The sequence below is a fragment of the Nannospalax galili genome, unplaced genomic scaffold (genome assembly GCF_000622305.1).
Source record: "Nannospalax galili isolate Female #2095 unplaced genomic scaffold, S.galili_v1.0 scaffold936, whole genome shotgun sequence".
NCBI lineage: Eukaryota > Metazoa > Chordata > Mammalia > Rodentia > Spalacidae > Nannospalax > Nannospalax galili.
The window spans coordinates 1,399,958-1,417,083 of record NW_008337142.1 but is presented as its reverse complement, the minus strand read 5'-3'; the positions used below and the strand labels follow the sequence as shown (position 1 = coordinate 1,417,083).

Genomic DNA, 17,126 nt, shown 5'->3' with positions numbered 1-17,126 from the left:
GTGGGCATTGGTTGTTTTCTTATTGGTTATATAAAGCTGGTGGGTCTAGGTTTCAGATTCTCTCAGTTTGTATTTGGGAGGGAACTGATGGCTTCAGATCAGCTACTCAGGAGCTGCTACAGAAATCTAAGTCAGGTTCCAGTCAGGTACACTTAGGCTTCCTTCTAATGCTTGGACCCCTACTAGCAGATGCTCAGAGCACAATTTATGAAGTTCACTAAGGGGACGCTTGATTTGGAGACTCTCAGGTGGTCTGCTGAGTTCAGCCCCTATTCCAGAGGAAGGCCAGAACAGGTATTCTCTTCTTGGGCCTTTTTTCTTCCCCTACATTTTGGACATGGTATCCTGAACTGCTGCCTGCCCATCCAAAATGATGTAGCCCCTTCCCTCTCTCTGGCTTCCCCTGTCTTTTCCTTAGTCCCACCCCTTCATGCAGTTAAACCTGAATAATTGGATAGAAGGGGTGTCTGTCTCCCTCTGCCCCTCCCCTCCTGTGGAGTCTTCTAATACAATTAGTTTGAAGAAAACAGGTGAGAACTAGAGAAGGCATCTATTCATTTGGTTACCAGTCTGGCTTACTATTCAAGGGCAAGGTTATTCAAATGACACTTATATTTAAATCTTTTGAGGATATAGATGGTGTATGCATCTGAACATGTAATATGTGTACGTTTATGTGTGGGTGTGCATATGTGGAAGTTATAGGTCATTATCAAATATCTTCCACAATTGTTTCTCCATCTTTATCTTTGGGACAGGGTCTCCCACTGAACCTGGACCTCATGACTTCTACTAAACTAGGTAACCACAAGCCTCAGGTATACCTTTGTTCTGCTTTCCCTGTGCTATTAAAGGTGCATGCCATCATGCTGAATAATTTTTTGAGACAGGGTCTCCCTATAGCCCCAAGTGGCCTGTAACTCACTATGTAGACCAGGCTGAATTCGATCTCACAGACGTCTACCTGTATCAGCCTCCTGAGCACTGGAATTAGAGGCATGCACAGCCATACCCTGTTTATACTTAACTTTCAAATGCAGATGGTGGCTATTCAAATTCAGGTCCTCATGCTTGCACAGAAAGAAACTTACTGATTGGGTCATCTCTCCAGGCCCTATATTTGGAAACTTAAAGCAGTGATGGGTACTGTTACAAATAGAGAGAAGAAAGAGGCTACATACCTTAGTAAGATGATAGACAATCATAATGTATTATATATTTTTAAAAGCTATAAGGAAGGATTTTGAAAGTTCCTATCATGAAGAAATATCAAATGATTGAGGAGATAAACATGATTAACACAATTTTTGACATTAAACTGCATAGGTGTACAGAAAATTTTCATGGTACCACACCATGGTGATATGCGTAATTTATGTGTTTTATATTTTTCTCTTAAAATAAATTTATAAAAGTAGTAACCAACTTGATCCCTACAGAAAAATTAATTGCTTCTTTCAATGCAAGTGGGATTGAGGAGCTTCAGATATTCTCACAGGGAACCTCTCCAGAGAGTCCTAGAACTTCATAATCCCCTCCAAACAGCCTTGGGAATACCAACCTGATCGAATGGTGTCTCATTTTAGAAAGGAGGCACTGCATGCTATGCCTGTTGAATGTAATTTATTCATTTAAACAATAATCACTCAAATCTAAGGATTTACAGTGAGCCTTTAATCAAAAACAGGGAATACATGCAAAAATATAATCACATTTAATGATTTTTAATGATCACTTCTTCATGAGATACACTATACACTTATTTCTCATTTAGAGGCATGAATTATGTGAGAGATGTGATTTTATTATATTTATTATATTTATTTTACAAATCAGGAAGGAGTGCCTCTTATATGAGCACAAAAAAATGAATGGTAGATCTGTACCTAGGATCCTGTTAATAACATTGTAACCATTTTTCCCTTTCCTAGCAGAGCTTAGAACCTTCTAATTGCATCCTGAGTAGGTGTTCCTCTGAACGGGTTTATGCAACATTTCATGAAAGAGTTTATAGTTTGGAATGACTGCTGTATAGTGAATATTCTTTCCTTTCTATAATATTGGTAAGTTTCTGTATTCCATAAATATTTAAGTGGGAGTGTAATTCATGCAAAATCACTGTAATAAACATATATATGAATAAATATATATATACATATATATGCTATGAGTTCCTTGAAACTACAAAGGAGTTTTCAAATTTTTTCTCAAATCATGATCTAACAAATGTGAGTATGAGAAATTTGCAAATGTCAAAATGTCTGTCATAGAGACTTATTAACAGGTGGTGCTTCTGTTTCCAAATATGAACAAAGAATAAGACATAATGCTTTGATTACTTAGAGGATGACTTTATCACATTCAGAATACATTTGAATATCATTAGAAGCTATAAAATACAAATGCCAAAAGAGTGAAAAGTAATCTTTTCTTGAAACATGAAAGGTCTCCTAAAAATTAGCTATACATGTGCTTTGCCATTTGCATCAGTCATGCTATTCTGGAAGGTGTTTTTAAGCCCCGAATCAGGAATTTTTCCTTACACAACCTGTGTAAATTTAGAACATCACATGTATCTTCTCAAACACTCAGTTTCCTTATTGATAAAGTAAATAAAATATTATTTAGCTTACATGTCTCCTCACATGCACTTACAAGCATATATTCATATGTAAACCCCTTATTGTATAGGTTAAGAGGATAATATGTGTTAAGATTGGTAATCGAAATGTCTTTGTGGGACTTAAACATTGTTACTTCACAAAAAAGATGCAAATATAATATTTTCCAACAGAGAAATTACCGCCAAAAGAAATCTGTGAATGACCTGCAGCCCCAAAATCAGGTTATTCAAAGTTTAGTCTCCATGATTTGCCTATGCCAAGAAAGTAATGAGGGAATAATAGGGTTTAATAAAAATGAACTTTTACCCCAATTAAGCTATACTTTCCAAAGAATAATTTTTTAAAGAAAAATTACCTGTCATACATGTTAAGTCTTACCCAGTCAAGAATTTCTATCCAGGGCCTATAGAGGGTAAAGAGTAGTGGAGAGTAAATAAATTTGACTAATAGGTCAAATATACAAAGCGCAAAAAATTCAATAAAAATATATAAAATGAAAAAAACTCGTTAAAATATTTTTTTAAAAAGAAAAATGACATAGAATTGTTGTATTCTGGAACAGCATTCAGGCATATGAAATAAGACAAGAGAGCAGAGATCATCTAAGTGGCCATAACATGGACTAAAGTGAAATCATGAAATGAAGATTCTAGGCTTCTCTAACTGAAATCCCAGATGTAACATGCTTGAACCAAAATGAAGGTCATATTCCCATAATAACAGGGTAACTAGCAATCATCAGGCCTTGTTGAACTACCTTAATTTTACTGTCTTTTATGTATGTATGTTTATTTCTCCCAATGATAACTGAAAGTAGATTTCATGACTGTCTTCAAGAGCAGGTTGAAGCAGGATGTTCTAGGATGTCATACAGGACCAATAACTCAGGTAGTAGATGGAGTTCTGTGGGCATCTCTTCCAGCAACCTCAGCTCTAAGTCTGTTAAATCTGCAGACACACCAGCAGTGCCTAAGCTTCTGCAGGTTAAACACACACCTGTCTTAATCACCTACCACACGTACTATACAAAGTGTGCTATGATGCATCACATTGAGCCCTTCTTCAACCTACTCAGATGTTTATGGTTTTGTTCATTGTCAACAAGAGAAGTACTAAAAGAAATAAGCACAAAAATTCTAAGAAAATGCTTGAAAACAATGTAGACCTTATTGATTCATTGGGACACTATTGTTATTTCAAGAAGGATGATTTCATTTTCTGGATTTTGTTTGTTTTACCACCAAAACAGGGAAATACACAGCAAACAAGATGAACTTGCCACCTACTCATTTAATCTCTTAATTGAATGGAAACCCAAAATGCTGAGTTTGGACCAAAGTCATCTGTGAGTTCAATTTTATTCATTTGCCCAGAATATATTTTAGAGCTAAAATATAAAAAGCGTTCAACATGAGGTGAAACTGGCAGGATCTACAGCTGAAATTGTCGTTTAACACTTGTGCATATTTAAATCCATTAGTCAACCTCTCTGTATTCATACCTTTCATGAATTGAACAAATAGTAAATAATAATAATAATAATTAATAATAAAAATAGAGAATTCATACCCAAAGTATCATGACCCACAAGGAAGCATCGGGTTTACTAAGATAAGGAAAGGGGAAAGTAGCAGATGGACACAAGTCCAAGTCATTAACTTTTAAATGGCTAAATCTCCATTAAGAAACATGAAAAATTTTGAAATTGTGGAAGTGATCTATTAAGATTCCTCAGATATGGTATACCTGTTTTTGAAACAGTCAATTTATTTGACGTCCATGCTTGTTTGCTAGAACATAGATATACAGGTTAGCCCTATACTGAAAGAAGTTTTTATTTTGTAATTTCAATTTTCTAACAATTCTATTCCTCCTTTCCCATTGATATAGAACATTTAGAGGTTGCCAGATATCACTGATGGAAAACATGTCAGAACTGACACAGTTCATCCTGCTGGGACTCACAGATGACCCAGGCCTGCAGGTTCCTCTCTTTATTATGTTTCTCCTCATCTACACCATCACCCTTGTTGGGAACCTGGGCATGATCCTGCTGATTCTCTTGGACTCTCGGCTCCACACTCCCATGTACATTTTTCTAGGTAACCTGTCTCTGGTGGACTTTTGTTACTCCTCAGCTATCACTCCCACAGTCATGGCTGGGCTTCTTGTAGGAGACAAGATCATTTCCTACAATGCCTGTGCAACTCAACTCTTCTTTTTCGGAGGCTTTGTTACTGTAGAAAATTACCTGTTGGCCTCTATGGCCTATGATCGCTATGCAGCAGTGTGTAAGCCCCTGCACTATGCCACCACCATGACTACAGGTGTCTGTGCATTGCTGGTCATTGGCCCATATGTCATAGGTTTCCTGAATGCCTGCATTCACGTTGGGGACATATTCAGTCTCACTTTCTGTAAGTCCAACATGGTCCACCACTTTTTCTGTGATGTTCCAGCACTCATGGCTCTTGCTTGCTTTGACAGTCAGGTTAGTGAACTGCTTCTTCTTTGTGTTGAGAGTTTACATGTCTTTTTTGCTGTCATGGTTATCGGGACTTCTTACTTGTTCATTTTTGTCACCATCCTAAAGATGCACTCAGCTGCAGGTCATCACAAGGCTGTGTCCACCTGTGCCTCCCACTTCACTGCAGTCTCCATCTTCTATGGGACTGTCAGCTTCATGTACTTAAAGCCCAGCTCCAGTCACTTCATGGACACGGACAAAATGGCATCTGTGTTCTATACAATGGTCATCCCCATGCTGAACCCTCTGGTCTACAGCCTGAGAAACAAAGAGGTCAGGAACGCATTCAAAAAGGTCAATAGTGCATTCTTAAAGGTAAAGAGTGTATTCTTTCCTTAGAGGCAAAATCTTTAGAATTTTTATTTCAAGGTTTTGGGATTCACAGTTGTTAGATTTATTCCATTCAGATTTCCTTCATATGTTTTAGAGGTGGTGTCTACACTGAAGTAAAGTTGGTGAAATGATATCTTTACATCTTCAAAGCTCTATTTCATGGAAAAATAAAATATTTTATACAGAGAATATACATGAGTAGTAATAGTTAAGATATTTTAGGGTAATGTTTTTAAAAATATCATTAAGGATATTGATACATTACTCATTTCACAAATGTTTTTCTAATTACAGGTCAGTTTAAATATACATAAACAGTGTCAAAATTAATACGAAGAACAGAAGGAATGTGTGAGAGCATCTGTGATATCTTATGCATGTAGATGTGTCAACTTTGATGGAGCTGCATGTATTGTGGTTGCTTGTGGTAGTTAATTTTAAGTTTATTTGACTGGATCAATGATTTGTCTGTCAGTGTATTTCCTAAACAGTCTAAGCATCTAGCATCTGAAGGAGCAGACTTAGAAAATATGGTAACTCCCTCGTCTATGAAAGAGCACATGATCTCAACCACTGAGAGCTCAGCTGAGTAAAAATGTGCTCGTTCTCAATGGATTTCCTCCTCACCTCGCTTGTTTCTTTTGTTTTACAGAAGTTTTGTAGTTTAAAGTGGTCCCATTTGTTGATTGTTGAATCTAATGTCTGAGCAACTGATGCCCAATTTAGAAAATCCTTTCTTACTATCTTGTAGGGTACTGCCTATGTTTCGTTTTGTTCTAGCAGTTTCAGAGTTTTATATTGAGGGTTTGGATCAATTTGAAGTTGACTTTTGTACAAGGTGAAAGATAAAGGTCTAACTTCATTCTTTTATAAGTAAGACCAAACTTTACCAGCACCATTTATTGAAGATTCATTCCTCCATGGGTGTTCTTGGCACCTTTGTCAAATACCCGGTGACTGCATTACATGTACTCATGTTTGGGCCTTCTATTGTGTTCCGTTGATCTACGTGTCTATTTTTGTCCCAGTACCACATGCTGTTTTTATGACTACAGTTCTGTAATGTAATCTGAGATCTAAAATGTGACTATCCTGACACAATCTTTTTACCCATGATTGCTTTGGGTATCTGGAGTCTTTTGTGATTCCATATGAATTTTAGGATGATTTTGTTTTAGCTCTGTGAAGAATGTCATGGGGATTTTTATTGGCATTGTATTGAATCTATAGATTGGATTTTGTAAGACAATAATTTTCACAATATTATTTCTACCAATCCATGAGCACAGTATGTCCTTCCATATCCTGGTGTCTTCCTCTATCTCTTTCTTTAAAGATTTAAAATTTTCATTATAGAAATCTTTAGTGTCTTTGATTAGACTTTTTCCTAAGTATTTTAATTTTTTGAGGTTATTCTGAATGGGGGGTTGGTTGAATGCTTTTTCGGATTGCTTTTTATTGGTATATAGAATATATACTGATATACTGATTTTTAAAAGTTGATTTCATAACCTGCCGCTTTAATGAAAGCATTAATCATTTCTAGCAGTTTTATGGTAGAAATTTTGGAATCACTTATGTATAATATCATATCATCTGCAAATAGTGAAAAATTTGACTTACTCTTTTCAAATTAGTACTCTTTGATTTCTTTTTCTTGTCTTATTGCTCTCAGAAGAGTTTCAAACACTGTATTGAAAAGGGATCTATTCTCTGGTGCTCTTGCTCTCTCACTCACTCCTTTCTCCCATACCACAATCATTCAGCTGACCTGACCTTACTTTTGACTTTGGACTTCAGGACTTAAACCAGCCACCTCACTTTACTTAGGCATTTGAACTTTGAAGAATTCAGCACCACCTTTTGCTCTCAAGCTTGCTCACAGCGTATGGAGTATATCCCAGTGTCTCACAGTCTCCACAGCACATGACTCCATAGTCACAGTCAGTATCCTCCAGAAGTCTATGTCATTGTATCCTATTGATGCTGCTCCTTAGGAGAAGCTACATTAAGTGATTTCAAGCTGATATTTCATTTGGCTTATAAAAATGTAAAATTTGACTGAGGTTTATGTCTGTGTTACTTTGAGTCTCATTTGTGTAATCACATGACAGATAATTAAAAGTTCTTCATTTGCACAATTTACAGAGAGATTAAGAATTTTGGCACTTCCTGTGAATTAATATTTATGTTGGATTAAGTCACTTTTTATAATCAATGTGTTCATACTTGAATTTTAAAAAGTTAAGAGTTCAAAAAATAGAGAGCTAATTAAAATACTGTAATATGTTTGTATATTACTAAGTATTTTCAACTGTCATATACATCAAACTAATAAAATCGGCCCTCTAAGAGTCCCATTCCTGTAAGATACTGTCTTTCACACTCCCAACACCATCAATAGCCAAAAGCTCCTTAGGTTGGGTTTGGATTTCTTACACACGTCCCATGTCTATGCTGACATTTTGTCTGGTTTGAGCTTACATAGGACTTGACTTGTGCATGCATGCTGACATCATTGCTGAGAGTTCATCTGAGTAACCTGCTGTTTCCTTGTGGCCATCCACCTTCTCTGGCTCTTACAATCTTCCCACCTCCTCTTCTGCAATAGCCCCTGAGCCTTGTAGGGCAAAGCTTTGGAATAGATGTCTTATTCAGGGATAAGGACTCAGGCCCCTTCGCTGTACCTTGGCCAATTGTGGGTTTCTTTGTTAATCACTATTTGCTGCATAAAGCAATTTCTCTGGTGAGAGGTGAGGGATGCAATCATCATATGAGTAGAGGTTTCAATAATTTACTTTATTCTAAATATAAATCCTCATATTTACAGACAAGTGTACCTTTTACCTGTCATCAAAGAAGCTTCCTTTTGCAACAAATGGAGCCTCTCAGGCTTTTACGCCTTGGACTTTTTTTGTATATCAACCATGTTCATACCACAGGACATTGGTATGTGCTGATCCTGTAAAGAATGCTTCATTCTACTCCCTTCACTTGCTACCCTGTGATGGATTCCTCTCTGACTATGTTATGTATGTATTCTCCACACACAGCTTCCCCTTGCCCACCCTCCTGTGTCCTTCTTCAAACTTCTTGTCACCTCTTACCTACTATATGTGTCTGGTTTTTTTTAATTTATCCTCCCTGAATAGAACTTATGTTCTGCAAGGGCAGTGAATTCAACTGTTTTACACAACTGTTGTACAAAAAGTAGATATATTTCTTAGTAGGATCTCAATAAAATATTTAATCATTGAATTGCTGAAATAACTGAGCTTTAATTTAGTTATGCCCAATGTTAAAAATGTTGAGGATTTGGATCATTGGTTGTAATAGTCATTCATGAAAAATATGATATTTAGTCTATTTCAAGACACACTGCTAATTTTTTACTTTGCAGAAACTAATTTTATACATTGTCAGTGAGTTCTTACTCTCCTCAGTTTTAGAGAAAATAATTTTCTGATGTGATATCCTCATGTAAATAACTCATTTTAACTGCCAACCATAACATAACTTTATTAGGAAGTGTTGGATTACTAAGTAGCAAGGGACACATCCTTTGTAAGTGCAATTTCAAAATTCACAAAGAAGCATTACATATGAAATTATTTATAAGATTCACATTATATTGAGAAATTGTAACACAAACTTCACAATTAACTGAAATGATTCTAAATTCCTATATAGAATATAAGCATGACAGTACTTGTCAGAAGAAACACAAGTTATATCAAAAGATTGATGTAAAGCACAATGGTCAGGCTTTAATTTTTGATCTTTGAAACATGACGCTGCTTCAGAATGACCACACAGCAGCAGAGTGGCTCCATCACTCCTTCCGCTATGATGTTCTGGCCCCCTCGCGGGCCTAGAAACAGTGGCTAATCATGAACTATAACCAATAACCATGAGACAAGTATATATTTTCTTTTCTAAGTTGCTTTCTTTTTCTGATATTTTATCACAGAGAAAGGACACTGATTTCAATTAGAAAGCAGGCACCAGCAAGTAGGGTCATTGATGTGACTATCCCTTACAATGTGACTCAGAAGCCCTTGGAAATGACCTATATGAGTTTAGAAAAGTTTGGAGATGTGACCTGGTGAAGGACTATAATGCTACAAGCAGAGATTGGGGCCCAATTTCAGTGGGAGCTCAGAAAATCAAAATGCTGGTAGAAAGGTGGATGATCAAGGTCATGCTTAGGAGGTTTCAGGGGGAAATGAAGCTAGAGGGAACAGAACTTGCAGTCATTCCTGTTAGAGTCTGTCAAAGAACTTCTACTACATTCTGCCTTCTTCCTGAGACTTTGTGTACTGCTAATCTTCAGACCAATAAACCTGCATGAGGAAATTTCAGGACATCACAGTATTTAGACTGGGATATGGATGCTGATAGCTGCTTTTAGCCAAGTTTTCAGTAAGAAATACAAATGAAAGCAAAGCATAAAGATGTGAAAAACTATGACCAGAAAAGTGTTTGAAAGTTGGGTCCCCAAAAGTGAAGTCATGGAAAAGATTTAGCATCATTAAAAAGAAATTAGGACTATGGACCTTGCTCAGTGGGTAAAGCATTTGCTGCCATACCATAAGGACTGGAGTTTGGATCAGCAGAACCCACATAAAGCCTCTGTATTCCCATCGTATAGTGAGATGGGATGAGGAGACAAGAAGCCTGGGATGCTCCCTGGCTGGTACGCTGTATGTACAGCAGCAGACAACAAGAGATACCATCTCAAACATGGTAGAAGATGAAGACTGATACCCAAGGATGTCTTCTGAACTCCACACATCTGCTTTAGCACATATGTGCCTTTACACACACACACACACACACACACACACACACACTATAAGCACATACAAAGATTTTTAACAGATGTTAGATATCTTTGAACAGAAAGATATCTTTGAGGTGTCTGCTAGACATCATCCATCCATGATCAAGGCTGTAAAATGTACAGAACTTTTGGCAGTTAATGGCAACTTTTGGCTGAGAGAGGGGCATGGTGTCTTAAAGAGATGGGATTCTTTGTGGATCCAGTGGATTGACCTATGCTGAAGGGCATTTGAGGACACAAATCAGACTAAAGAGGCTTTGTTAGGTGATAAATGATGGATAGATGATAGAAAGATAGATGATAGATAGATGATTGATAGATGATAGATGATAGATAGATGATAGATAGATAGATAGATAGATAGATAGATAGATAGATAGATAGAGATAGAGATAGAGACAGAGATAGAGATAAGAATGTGCATTACATTGGGTAGAGTGCAGCCAGGGGGTGTGACTAGGAGAGCGGATCTAAATACCATCAAAATACATTGTACGAAAATTGCAAAAAAACGTAATCAAAAAATTAAACAGAGGAGAAAGATCATGGTGGAATGAGGCATGTCCAGGGAAGCCATCTTTGGCCCAGTGTGCACTAGCTCCCAAGAGACTAAATGCATCCAATGGCTCATGTGAGGAACCCTATCACACGAGATGACAATAGGCACTTCTATATTTATCTCAAAATTCTGAACCCAGGGCATGGCAAACAAGACATATAATAATCAGAGGGTCTAAATGGGCAGCACAGCCAGTGCAATGGTGGAGACAGCGACTCCTGGCACAAGGACCTAGAAACATGACTCTAGACTACTGCATCTCATTAAGAATCTTAATGCCTCTATATTGATCTAAAAACTCTGCATTCAGGACCTGGCCTGTAAGAGGGATAATAACTGGGGAATCAAGATGGTCTCTATGCACAACAGCGGGAAGGTTGTCAACCTGGCCTCCCATATCCACCTGCAGAGGCACACTTATCTGTCCACCCAAGCTCACAGCTGGAGCCTGGGATCTGCCACACACACACCAGAGGGGCAGAGCTAAGACTGTCTAGTGTGCATCAGTGGAGTCCCACTGGCTTGGCCACCCACACGACATAATGTAGTGGACACTGATGCAAAGCTGTCATGTGAAGCTGTGAAACCTCCCAACTGCCACTCAGAGAATCTTGGATTGGTGGCTTGTGAGCTAACTTCTGCCTGCTGTGAGTGCCTAACTTCTTTTACCCACAGAATCAACCTATAGAAGAACACTTTGGTCCACAGTAGAGTCCTTGTCTTTACTGATGAAAAGAACAGCCAAAGTGTAACCTGTATGCAAGGACTGTGAACAACTAAATGAAGAAAACCAAGGGTTTCTGACTGATGAGAAAAAGAGAAATTCCTACTTGACATTCTTAAGCTGTGTGTAAGAGAAACTGAAATTAATAGTGAAAAATCCCATTTTAAGAAACCTGTGCATATCCTGACCCAAAGTGACAAACAAAAAATGGGAGTAGACCCTTACTCTGGCACACCGAAGTGTAAGATTTATATATCACTGATACTCTAATGAGATATGAGTTCTCCAACATCCAGCCCAGAAGTGCTGTGTAAGTGGTATTTTATTTGCAAGTAGAAGACACACAGTCAAGTTGGGAGATGGAGATGAAGTGGAGGTGGTAGGGTGAGGGTGGAGATGGGGGAGGAGGTGTGAATATAATCAAACTTTGTTGTATGGAATTCTTGAGTCAATAAAATTTCACCTAAACCTAAAAAAACCATAAAAAGTAAAAAATATAATTAAAGAAATAAATGAAAATTAGCCATTATTTAAAAAAAAAAACTAGAAAGGAGATCATATGCAATATTATCGATGGTAGTTTTGAAAATTTTACCAGAAATTATGTCAGCATGTATTCAATGAGCTTAAAAATTCAAAATGTAAACATGTTTGAAAGACTCTTTCACAAGTTACTATGAAGTATCCTGCATCCCAAGGCCACATAGGGAAGTGTCTTTCTTCAATATTCGATGCATGAGCCGCTCAGACACTGCAGTCATGAGTCAAGGGGGTACAGATACTCATCATATAAGTGGCCGACTTTGACATCATCCAGGTGATGCTGCTTTGCCAGAACCAAGCACATAGAATACAAGAGCTATAGAGTCACAGAGGCTTCCAACTTCAGCTTCCACTTGGGAGGCCAGGAAATTTGTAGAAGAATCACAATCCCCAGAAAGGGTGATTCCTACAGCTGTAAAAAGAAATCTGAAACTATAGTGGACCTATCAGGTAGACCAAGAATCTACAAACCTGAAATGTGTGTCAAGGTAAGCTTCAGGCACTATGCACAGTCAGAGCAAGAAAGACTGTGTGCCTACCCCAGCCATAAGAGCAGGATTAACTGAGCCCTTTGACATTCACATCCCAGCACTCTGTGCTCCAGATGTGCAATCACTTCTTCTTATTTGTGCCCTATAGATAACCCTGGGTCTGAAGTTGGCATATTGTACTTGTTTCAGCATTATAGGGAGACTTACACAAAGCTGTGTCCAATTCTACACCTGATATATTTATTATTCAATGACCTGGAAGAGTAAGTACCTCAAAAGGAGAGTTCATCCCCAGTCTCCACCTGGAGTCAATATGAATCCAACCATCTTGACCACAGTCACCATTATGTAATCAAATACCCTGGGATTCTGCCTATATTGAGGTTTTGTGACGAAAGAATCCAGCTAAAGCTTTCTGTACTTGTTGTTACTGCCTTCATTTGTCCACAGGAAAGCAATTAATCTCTTCATGTATACTGTCCAAAGATGGGGAAGAAATGTGTTGAGCTGTCCCATGGCCACCAATGGTGCAATACTAGGCTATACCTGATGTACACAGTGAACCAAAACTAGTATTATAAAATAGGCCATTAAGGGGCCATGCAGCTATGGCCTTCAAGCAGTGATGATTTATTCATTTTTTTCTACATGCTACAAATGAAGCTGTCCTGACTAAATGTCTATTGGATGAGACTACAAATATCTGTCTGAAACTAGGATAAGATCAGAATCTCTATTATCTATTACTATCTTGGTTATTGGGACAGAAAAAGACTTCTGTGTTATGCTGATGTTGGGAGAGTGGGAAAGATTGAATCTCTATATTCCTTGAATCTAGAAGTTCATTCTACTGTCCTTGGCCTTCAAACAGAGGAGGAGGGGCTCTGCACAATACTGGATTTCACTATGTTGGGCCTCATACCGATTTTAAGACTCTCTCCCCTAAGTAAGTGGTGACTTGTTCATGGTGCCTTACCTCCATGACTTAGAAGGAGAAAATATTTTTATAACCTGCATTCTTCAATGTGCCTATAATAGTAATAAAAATAATAATAATAATTATTATTATTATTATTATTATTATTATTTTAAAACCAAGCATGGTGATCTTTCACTTGGTATGCTTAGCATTCATGGTGATTTCATTTTCGAAAAGCAAATCAAACTTCAGTTTTGTGGAGAGATGATTATGTTCAACCACTGCCTTACTGTACACAGCTTAACTTGCACTGTCACTTAGGTCTATGGTGGCACAGGAAGCTGGCAGACTTGGAACCAAGATAGATGAGAAAAATGTCAGCATAACCACTACGGAAGTGAGGAAAATGTGATATGAGAGTCCTAAAACTGTCCCATTTCCAGAGGTGTCACCATTTCTTCTAACATTTCCTTGGAAGAACCCCAATTATAATATATGGTTTATTCGTTAAACTCAGTTCACTCAATGATAAATAGGCCTGTTTTTAGACCATATTTCAAAACAGCAACAATTGTAAAACACTGTGGTTTTCTGAGGTACAAATATCACTTAGAGCAAATAATAATGTACACAAACCCAAGGAATACGGGTAAAATCAAAGGCTTTGACACATCTCCAATATATACCCAGGATCTTGAAAACTGTATACATGTTCAAAGATTTATACATGACTGCAAAAAAAAAAATCTTGGAAAGACTTATTCTATTTTAGACAAGGTCTCATTGAATTCAAACTACAACTAAGGCTGATCCCGAACTCCTTACCCTCCTGGTGATGAGATTGCATGTATATATCACCATAGCAATCCTAGTCTTTCATCTTTGTATCACATTGATGATAAATGCAACTAGAAAGAAAGATAAGAATTTAAACCACTAACATACTGAAGATATACCCCAACATAATCATATATATGATTCATTCATATATATACATATATATGAGAATGAAAGAATTAATGGTTTAAACATTTAATACATATATGATTATCAGTTGAACACTAAGTTGAGTAGAAACTTCCTACACTACTCACAACATGGAATACAAATTGAGTACTAAGAAAACTCACTAAGCAAACAGTTGCACTTTTATTAGTTACTTTTATGCTGCTGTAATAAAATACCATGACCAAAGGCAATTTAGGGTTTGGATTTATGGTTCTAGAGAGAGAGTCCATAATGGCGGGGGGTCAGGGGGATGGCAGCAGGCAGCTGAGCAGGAAACTGAGAAATAGGATCCCAACTACATAAAAGAGCAAGGAAGAAGTGGGATGAGGTTATAAACATGGAAAGTCACCCCAGTGACATACTTCCTCCAGCAAAACTTCACTTCCTAAAGGTTCCATTACCTCCCCAAACAGCACCACTAACTGGGGACCAAGTGTCCAAATACATAAGCCTTTGAGGGACAGTTGTCATTTAAACCACAAGCCCCAATAAATTCTACTTGAGAAGGAAGACAATATATCTAGAATAGGCAACATTTGATTATTTAAAATGTCTAAATATGGGCTTGTGTATAACTTAGTAGTAAAGAATTTTCTTAGCATGTAGCATGTTCAAAGCACCAAGTTCAATGTCCAGTACCTTCAGGATAAAATAAAATAGTAAAATTTCCAGATTTTTAAAAGCAACCCAAAAAAGGCAAAGAAGAGTGAGTAAAAAGAAACACGTTTTTTTTAAAAAAAAAAAAAATGCAATAGACACTACTCCTAAGGAAACCCATGTATTGGACTGAACAAAGATTAACTAGAGGTAAATAAAACTGCCTTTGTGCAGATTCTACATCATTAAAATGTGAATGCCACAGAAGTCTCTACTTTCCCCACAGCCTTTTGGAAGGCACCCTTCACCTCTTTGTTCTTCAGGCTGTAGACCAGAGGGTTCAGCATGGGGATGACCATGGTGTAGAACACAGATGCCATCTTGTCAGTGCCCATGGAGTGGCTGGAGCTGGGCTGTAGGTACATGAAGATGCCTGACCCATAGAAGATGGATACAGCAGTGAGGTGGGAAGCACAGGTGGAAAAGGCCTTCTGGCGTCCTTCAGATGAGTGCATTCTCAGGATGGTGATGAATATAAATAGGTAAGATATCAAGATGACCACGATAGAGAAGAGAATATTAGAACCCACCATGAAAAATATAACCATTTCACAAACATGAGTGTCTGAGCATGAGAGGGCCAGGAGAGGAGGAACATCACAGAAAAAGTGGTCAACCACATTGGACTTGCAGAAAGAGAGACTGAAAATGTTCCCAGTGTGGATGGAGGAATTCAGAAAGCCATAGACGTAGGAGCCTATGGTAAGACAAGTCCATGTGTTTGTGGTCATGGTGGTGGTATAATGCAGGGGTTTACATACAGCTGTGTAGCGGTCATAAGACATGGAAGCCAAAAGGAAACTTTCTACAGTGATGAAACCAACAAAGAAGAAGAACTGGGTGCCACAAGCATTGTGGGATATGATTTTGTTTCTTGGGAGGAGACCTGCCATCACCTTGGGTGTGACAGCTGAAGAATATCCAAAGTCCACCAAGGAGAGGTGACTGAGGAAAAAGTACATGGGTGTGTGGAGGTGAGAGTCCAGCAGAATCAACCCAATTATTCCCAGGTTCCCAAGCACAGTGCTGAGGTAGATGAGAAGAAAGAGGATGAAGAGTGGAATCTGCAGGTCTGGGTCATCAGTTAACCCAGTGAGGATGAACTCAGTCACCTCTGTGCTATTCTCCATTGGAAATTATGTGGCTTCCCTGCAGTGAATAAAAAGAGACCAGAATGAGAAATGTATGGGATGTTGCTTGCACTCAGCATGTCCTCTCCATGCCTTCTCTCAGTGTGAATGCACCTTTATGGCAGTCCTGATGTAAGGCAGGCCATGACAGCATCATGAAACTTTTACTTAGTGCTAGATCATCCTGTGTCCCAAAAGAAAGTATTTGGGAGATGATGCATCACAAATCACAATCTAGTTATTCTAAAGACAGCTGAACTGAGGTTCAGAAAAGAAAGTTCTTACATGAGAGGTAAGCTACTCACTGTGAAGCATCAAAATCCTTTCTAACTCTGTAAAACAAAGTTATTTTTTGTCCTGTACTGTAGTAACCAGTGTGTTGATATATTCTGGATATTGGAATAAAACACCATACATTTGATAGAGTTCAAGTAATAAAAATTTATCATTTACTGTGATGAGTGCTGGGAAGTTCATGATTAACCTTTGAACAAACATATTGTCTGCTAAAGATATTTCCCAGTTCACAGACTACATGATTTTACTGTGCCCCTACATGGTAAAAAAAGGCTACCATCTCTCCAGGGTTTCCTTCGTAAAACACCAGTCTCATTCTTAAAAGTTCCTTCCTCTTGAACTATTCACTTCTCTATGACTCTACCTCCAAATATCCTCTGACTTTGAAGGTAATAAAGCCAACACATGAACTTGGTGGAACACAAACAATCAGGCCATAACACTTCATAAATTTAACATGCAATACAATCA

General features: G+C 37.9%; 2 protein-coding genes across 2 annotated transcripts; one reads left to right on the top strand and one right to left on the bottom strand.

Annotated features, from left to right (window-relative positions):
* The first annotated feature begins 4,539 nt into the window (after positions 1-4,539).
* On the top strand, positions 4,540-5,490 carry LOC103733404 (olfactory receptor 5B2-like). Its single transcript, XM_008832210.2, has one exon. The coding sequence runs from the start codon at positions 4,543-4,545 to the stop codon at positions 5,488-5,490; it is 948 nt and encodes a 315-aa protein (XP_008830432.1). The 5' UTR covers positions 4,540-4,542.
* Positions 5,491-15,413: 9,923 nt separating this feature from the next.
* Positions 15,414-16,358, bottom strand: LOC103733349 (olfactory receptor 5B12-like). The gene has a single exon (XM_008832171.1). It carries the CDS (start codon positions 16,356-16,358, stop codon positions 15,414-15,416), a length of 945 nt encoding a protein of 314 aa, XP_008830393.1.
* Positions 16,359-17,126: the final 768 nt, after the last annotated feature.

Coding starts and splice junctions, on each gene's coding strand:
- LOC103733404 (XM_008832210.2), top strand. CDS start 4,543: ATGGAAAACATGTCAGAACTGACACAGTTCATCCTGCTGGGACTCACA.
- LOC103733349 (XM_008832171.1), bottom strand. CDS start 16,358: ATGGAGAATAGCACAGAGGTGACTGAGTTCATCCTCACTGGGTTAACT.